The 7,932-nt window shown below is 37.8% G+C and overlaps 1 protein-coding gene across 1 annotated transcript; it reads left to right on the top strand.

Annotated features, from left to right (window-relative positions):
* Positions 1 to 2,284: 2,284 nt before the first annotated feature.
* Positions 2,285 to 5,296, top strand: LOC121267457 (probable serine/threonine-protein kinase At1g01540). Its single transcript, XM_041171319.1, has 7 exons — positions 2,285 to 3,094; positions 3,634 to 3,738; positions 3,832 to 3,954; positions 4,039 to 4,209; positions 4,326 to 4,455; positions 4,547 to 4,756; positions 4,865 to 5,296. Exons 1-7 carry the CDS (start codon positions 2,535 to 2,537, stop codon positions 5,024 to 5,026), a joined length of 1,461 nt encoding a protein of 486 aa, XP_041027253.1. The 5' UTR covers positions 2,285 to 2,534; the 3' UTR covers positions 5,027 to 5,296.
* The last annotated feature ends 2,636 nt before the right edge of the window (positions 5,297 to 7,932 follow it).

Genomic DNA, 7,932 nt, shown 5'->3' with positions numbered 1-7,932 from the left:
ATATCTATTTACAAGCATAGCTGTCTACTTAATCTCAAATGATTTGTTTTAATACATAAAGATTATCATTTTATCAAACATATGATGTTTCTAATGGCAATCCCCAACTAGAAGTGTGGACAAACCAAACATAAGATCCAAATATCAATCCAACACATGCAAATTCAAAAAACAAAACAAGCACCCATGTAAAGGAGATACTTTATTCAACAAAAACCCTAAAAAAACCCATATTATTATGTTCTTAAACTATGTTTTTTTGTTTGAAAAGCATATCTCCACAAAATAATGTAAGAAACTGATTTTCTAAGAATATCAAAGTCATATACTAGATCTCCACGAGTCAAAAAAACAACTCACAATAAAAAAAAATAACCCAGATATCAGAGCTTATCAAGGATTCTAAGATCTATAAATAAATAGAAAATATAATGCAAGTTATGGGATTAGATCTAAGAGTAGACCTAGAACAAAAAAACAAAAATAACTCAAAGCCAAGTCTTAGATCTAAGAGTAGATCTAAAAGTGTTAGGGTTTTGGCCCTCGGCAGAGGAAGACTAGGATTTCGGCACTTAACAATCCAAAACTCAAACCTATGATAGAAAATACTGAAATTTCCCTCACCAGGTCGGGGAATGGGACCTTGATGATGAGAGAGAGAGAGAGAGAGAGAGAGAGATAGATATGATGGAGTAACGAAGGTGATGAAGGTAGAGGTAGGGGTGATAAACGGTCCGGTCGGACCGAACGGACCGATCGTTTCGGTTCGGACCGGACCGGACCGAGACTTGGTCTGATTGGTCTCAGTCCACATTTTAGAGGACCAAAAAGTTTCGGTCCAGTCCATGGTCCAGGGTTTTTTCGAACCGGATCAGATCGGACCGAACCGAATGAAAAATAAAAAAAAAAATATTTTATATATAATAATTGTACAATTAACAATATAAAATTTTAAATATGTTATTAATACTTATTAATATTCTATAAATTAATAATATTTTATATATATCTTCATCTAACCTATCACTATTAATAATATAAAATTTTAAATATGTTACTAACACTTGTTAATATTCTATGAATTAACTAATATATAATATCAATTAGTTAATTATATAGTAATTATATAAATTAATAATATAATTTTCATATAATTTATTATCATTGACCATATAAAATATTTTTTTATTGAGTTTGTTACTTAATCTATATTAATAAGTCACTTAATTTAATTTAGTATTTTAAATAATTTTTTTTATTAATTATTTAAAAAAATAAAAAAAATTAGGCCAGATCGAAAATGAATTGTCGGACTGGACCGGACCATTTGTATCCCTAGGCAGAGGAGGCTAGGGTTTTGGCATGAGAGTGAGAGAGGACATCGGCGCAAGTTGCAGAGAGAGTGGCTGAGAGAGAGATCTGAATGAATGATGAGTGATTCGTTTTGATACGAAGGTTTTAAAAAAACTCAGGTTCCAGGTTTTAAATTCGGAACCAATCCAATCCGATATCTGAACTGGATGAAACCGATTTTAGTCATGCAGGTACTGGCCTAGATATGTTTTGTGCCAGAACTCAGTTATCCGAATTTTGGACTGGACCGGGCCTGAAAAAAATTTGGTCCGGATGAACAGTCTTACTTCTTATCATTACACAACAATAATTGTCTACAAAGATCCAAAGTCTAGGACCAAAGAAAGGAGAGAGAGAGAGAGTCACAAGTAGTTCTATACCATCACTACATCCATAGAGAGAGAAATCACTAGAAATACTAAGAAGTTCTTCCTAACACTTAAAAAAGATAACCCATAACCCATCCATACTTGTCTTCCACAAAGAGGGAAAAGGGGAATGATAAAGTCAGAGAGAGCACCTAAACCCACAAGAATACTCACAAGTTCACAGTAGCGGCTTCTCTTTTAAATAAACGCACCATTGCACATGATGGAAGAAGATAAAATATTTTTAAATAACCCAATGGTTAAGAAAATCTCTACTTGGGAACATTTAAAAATTATTCCTTTATTTTCTTGTAAGAATCGTTTATTTTCTTATTGACTGAACCTTGAAGATATTTTCTTAGCTAATAAATTATCCAAAAGCTATAAAGTAGATAACATGATCTATACACATAATTTTTATTTATATTAAAAAAATATGTATATATATATTTATAAATAAAAATGAGAGTGCGACACAAATTAAAGTAACAGAAATAAACTTTATATAAATATATAAATATATATATATATATATATATATATTTATAAGTGCAGAATCTTTACAGCTGCCACAGAGGCAAACAGACACTTCATTTATACACACTATACTCAATCTCTCTCTCTCTCTCACCCAAGTTCACAACACCACACAACATTTCTAGTATCGTTTCCAAATCTTCAACCATCTTTCTCTGGCCTGTGTTCACCGGAAACCCCATTTTCCTGGCTTTTCCGGCGAATCCCATGATACCTATACTTTAATCCTTGTCCCTCCCCCTCTCTCTGATATCACTCAAACAGAGAGAAAAAACAATGTCTGTTTACGACGCGGCATTCGTGAACACGGAGCTGTCAAAGCCGACCTCAATCTTTGGGCTCCGACTCTGGGTCGTCATCGGCATATTCGTGGGTTCTCTCATCGTGATCGCCCTCTTCCTCCTCTCCCTCTGCATCACCTCTCGCCGCCACCGCCACCCCAAACACGCGAAACCCAGCACCGCTGCGAACGCCACCACGCCTCCCATTTCCAAAGAAATCCAGGAAATCGTGCCCCACCCTGCTCCGCCGGCAGAGATCCAAATCGAGATCGGGAAGCTAGAGCACCGCGTGGTGGTGGTGTCAGATCGGTACTCTAGCGGAGAGAGCAAGGGGACTTCTACGGTCGAAACTGGGTCGTTCGGGAGCGGGAGCATGGTGGGTCCGGAGGTGTCTCACCTGGGGTGGGGAAGGTGGTACACTCTCAGAGAGCTGGAGGCCGCCACCGATGGGTTGTGTGAGGAGAATGTGATCGGCGAAGGTGGCTACGGGATTGTCTACCGTGGGGTCTTGCCTGATGGCACTAAAGTCGCCGTAAAAAACCTCATGAATAACAAGTACTCTACTTACCATCTTATGTCACTAATTTTTATTTGTGAGGTACAGTTTAGTGGGATGTTAATCTGGGTCTCATATATTTCTCTGAAAACGTTTAATTGCTAAGGAAATAGAGTAATTGCATTCGTGTGTATTTAATCTTATTTTCTTCTCTTGCCTTCTCTCGGCAACCAAACCAGGTTCTTTTCTTTTTCTGTTGGTTGAGGTTATGTCTGTCCATTGTTTTCTTTTCTTCTGGTTTATTATCCTTTCTTTTGTACAATATTCTTGTCTTGAGTGCGCGAAAATGAGAATCTGCTGTAAAGTAACATGCTGTCAATAAAAGAAAAAAGAAAGTGCCATTTTCTTATTTAGTCCCTTGTGCACCTGATCGAGCATGATTAAATGGTGTTATAATGAGTTAAATTGTGCTTTTTGTCCTCTTTTCCCCTTCATTTAACTGTATCATGAATGGCTGCTATACGGATCTTTTCTATGTTCCTTGCCTTTTTAACATGTATGTCTGGTTAATTATCTCAATAAGCTGACTGATGAGCAGGGGTCAAGCTGAGAGGGAATTTAAAGTGGAGGTGGAAGTAATTGGACGGGTACGGCACAAGAATCTTGTCAGGTTGCTTGGATACTGTGTTGAGGGTGCATACAGGTATCAATAGTCATCTTCTTGTTTGAGCCTGAGGATGTAATTTCTGTGGAGTGTCTAGAGATGTAATGATCTGGAAGCTGTTTTGTTTCTTAGGATGCTTGTGTATGAGTATGTTGACAATGGAAATCTGGATCAATGGCTTCATGGTGATGTTGGGGATGTTAGCCCTCTAACATGGGATATCCGTATGAACATCATACTGGGAACAGCAAAAGGGTATTATGATAGTATAGTTTTACATTAGTTTGTTTTTATCTGATGCGTGCAATTGAGCTCAATTGGTGACCTTTACTCTTGCAGATTGGCCTATCTTCACGAAGGTCTTGAACCAAAGGTTGTCCATCGAGATGTGAAATCTAGCAACATACTAGTCGATCGTCAATGGAATCCTAAGGTATCTGATTTTGGGCTTGCTAAGCTCCTGTGTTCTGAGAGGAGTTACGTGACAACTCGCGTGATGGGAACATTTGGGTCAGTTCATTGCCTTGTTTTCATTAAAAGCGACCTTAATATAATGTTGTGCATTGAGAAAATTATTTGTATGCTTCTTTAAGTTGGAAAGATGACTCATCTGGTTGTCTCTCTAGGTATGTTGCGCCTGAGTATGCTTGCACTGGGATGCTGAATGAGAAAAGTGATGTGTACAGCTTTGGAATACTTATCATGGAGTTAATTTCGGGGAGGAGCCCTGTTGATTACAGTCGACCAAAAGGAGAGGTTAAACTTGAATTGTAATTTGTTTATTTCTTTGGATCCCTCTTCTATAAAATTCCTTTTGCTAACTATAGTAAGTACTAAAGAATTGCAGGTGAATTTGGTAGAGTGGTTGAAAACCATGGTTGGAAACCGGAAATCTGAAGAAGTTGTTGATCCCAAGCTGCCCGAGATGCCTGCTTCAAAGGCGCTTAAGCGTGTTCTGCTGGTTGCTCTTCGATGTGTTGATCCTGATGCAACAAAGCGGCCAAAAATGGGACATGTGATTCACATGCTTGACGCCGATGACTTGCTATTCCGTGATGTATGCACCATATTAGTATTTTTCTCCTTTTTCTTTCCCAAGTTTTCTTGAGGATGTTCTATAACCTATCTAATTCCTAATTCCATCCATTGTATGATTAATATGAAGGAACGCCGGACTGGGAGAGATTCTTCCCGCTCACATCATGATTATCAACCAGAAGAAAAGTCTGTTTCAAAATTAGGCGATAGAGAATTGGGTGAAGGGACCTCTGATACAAGTGAAGGTGATAGAGCTAGGATACATCATCAGCCAACAAGATGGAGATAACACCATTCAAGGGTTGTGACTAACGCTCAAGTTTATCCTTAGTTTTTAAGCTTATTTTTCTCTAGATTTCGATTCCCCACTTTTCTGATTGTGCCTTTAATTCCAAGAACAATAATATGCATATATATTTGATATTTGGTTACATTTTTTATCCTGCCCTTTCTCAAATCGGGATTCATTTGTATAATTCAAAGCATTCATTCATCATTCCTATAGGAATTTCGATTCATCGATATGTTCTATGTAATACGAAAGGATACGGTTGGCATTTCTTCAAATGTGTCTTCTTTCGGTATTTTGTTTTTTATTGGCCTCCGGCCACCGGTTATCTGAGAACAAAGTCTCAACCAGAGTTCAGTATTCACATTGCATCTCTATCTCGAACTTTCTGGATTAACTGTCGTGTCCTAATTCCATCAAGAGGCCAACTACTCGGCAATGCCTGGGTTTCCACGTTACCATCAACGCCAGGCGCCCATACCGGATGGTTATGGGGTGGTGGACCGCACACCAGCTGCTTTGATGGAAACATTCGAATTATTACATCACATCGATGCCAACATCAAAACCAGATGGTTCTGTGGAATGGACCCATCAACCAGCTAATTCAGTTGAATGGTTTGCGGCTTCTTATCCATGTGGTTTTTCTTGTCCTGGTTCGACCTGCACAGCTTGCATGCCAAAGATCTAGACTGGAACTGGGGTCATGGTTTTGATTTTAGCATTACTGCCAGAACATGTTGTTGCCCTATTATTTCATATCCAGCTCTCAAGGGACTCGGTTGTCCGTCCTATATATTGTGTACAGCCAGTGTTTCCGACTACTTGAAAACACGCATTCTTTTCCTATCCCTCATCTCATTATAATTTATCATGCTTGTGGAGCATGGCTTGCGTTCTTTCTTATGGAAGGGGTCCTGATTTTAGTCTAATTGGAAGGTCCAAAATGAAGGCGAATTAAGTATATATTATCTTAAAGATATGAGAAGTTAAAGCAAAGCAGTAGTACTGATATTGCTTAAATAGATATGGCATTCTCTTTATAAGTACTAATGACTGCCATGCATTAATCCATCTGGAATAGCTATGCACGTAAGGTCCTATCTCAATATTAAAGGTACGTAGGGACATCTGGGAACTCAAATGTCCGAGTGAGTGACTATATATTCATGCATGGATATGGTTGATTGGTACAGACTTAAAATTTGGTCTACCAGGTATTCGTAGGTACTAGCTGTACACATGAAAGGATAGACTCTTGGCATGTGCATGCATTCTTTGCCTTGTTCTTCTGATCTTGTTCATACACTCAGCGGATGTGTGATCGATAAGTGCAAAATTCCTCGTCTCTATATATGCCTGGGTATCAGATGCTATATATTAATTGATTTTGAATGCATATATACCAAAGGTAAGTCTCTCCATTGCACCATCTAGTGCCTTGCTTTCGGTACTTCGCGTTGGTTGGGGGCCGGTGATCTTTAGGCCTAGGATGGAGGAGAGAAAGGTGGTGGCATGGATCGAGATGCACATTCTTACTGAAAATGAACACTAGACTTGTTGATTTCCATGACCACTTGTTTTAAGTGCTAAGACGATAGAGATGGAGAATATGCATTGGAATATATGTGTGTGTGTGTGTGTGTAGGGCTGTGCATAAAGGGCTTTGGCCCGCACCGTCCGTAACACCCAATCCGTCCAACCCGAATCAATACGGGTTCATTGGGTTAAAGTTTAATAATTGGTTTAGAGATGTCGAAATTGTCCAGACATAAAACTTTTGTGAGTCTCCTCCCCACTGCGAAACCCTACCCACTGTCACCCTCTTCAGCTTCTCTCCATTAGTCTTCACGTCGAGCACTATCAACGCCTTGCACCTATAATCTCTCTCACTCTCTCTCTCTCTAGACTAAGTCCATTAGTCTGTCAGTTCCTCAGTCTCTATGAATTGATTTTTGCTATATTTCTTGATGATATTTGCCATTTGGGAGAGTTGCTATTTTTCTTTGGAGCTGATTACATGCACAAAAATGGGAGAAAATCATCTTCCCTTACAAAATAACAAATTAAGGAAAAAAAAAATGGGTCTGGAAGTATTACCTCTCACTTATTCTCTGGGTTGCTGGGATTTGACAAGCAGCACAGCTTCAGGGTAGGCCAGGATTTGGGCTCTTCAGGCACCCGACCCGACCCGACTCGTTCGGTGCGAATCGGTTTGGTGCGTAAATAGTGCATCTGGTTGCAGGCCTATATGTATATGTATGTATGCATGTATGTATTTAAGTGGCCTTATTGAGAATGATGAGATCATACACACATAATATTCATTCCTACCCTGCATCTTGCTGCCATGGATTCTTTATTTTTCTTGAGAGAAAAACTTGGGAGAGAATTTCCGTTCTGTGTCCATGCACCATGCATAGAATATATATAATATATTATATATATATATATATATATATATATATTATAAAGTGTATTTTTAGGATTGTTGTGGAAAATATAGTTTATAATTTTAGAGTTTACAACTTATAACTTAAATAATAAGTTCTATTATTCTAAAGTTATTTATTATTTGGTAACCATATATTTAAATTATTTTCAAACATGTTACATTTATTCAAAAACAAATTAAAAAAGTGCTTTCTTAGATAGATACTACAAGAAATATGTCTTTTTGCACCCAAAATGTTTCCGCCAACACTCAAGTTGACACTAAAAAATCATTTGATTTTTGAAGATTATGATTATATTCTTGAAAGTTTGAAAGTTATAATTATCTTAAAGTTGTATGGTGTTTTCACCCATTGGCAGTCTTTTTAAAATTGGAACTACATTCTGTATTATTAAAAAAAACACGTTTGAGAAAAAATGATTTTTTCCTCAAACATAGATATTAACTTATT

Source organism: Juglans microcarpa x Juglans regia, chromosome 1D (assembly GCF_004785595.1).
Source record: "Juglans microcarpa x Juglans regia isolate MS1-56 chromosome 1D, Jm3101_v1.0, whole genome shotgun sequence".
Classification (NCBI taxonomy): Eukaryota; Viridiplantae; Streptophyta; class Magnoliopsida; order Fagales; family Juglandaceae; genus Juglans; species Juglans microcarpa x Juglans regia.
This window is presented reverse-complemented; position numbering and strand designations above follow the sequence as displayed.

What these genes read in the sequence shown, in the direction of transcription:
- LOC121267457 (XM_041171319.1), top strand. Translation starts at nt 2,535, where the DNA reads ATGTCTGTTTACGACGCGGCATTCGTGAACACGGAGCTGTCAAAGCCG. An exon ending in CGCGTGATGGGAACATTTGG is followed by an intron (nt 4,210 to 4,325) that starts GTCAGTTCATTG and finishes TTGTCTCTCTAG; the next exon opens with GTATGTTGCGCCTGAGTATG. An exon ending in ACAGTCGACCAAAAGGAGAG is followed by an intron (nt 4,456 to 4,546) that starts GTTAAACTTGAA and finishes AAAGAATTGCAG; the next exon opens with GTGAATTTGGTAGAGTGGTT.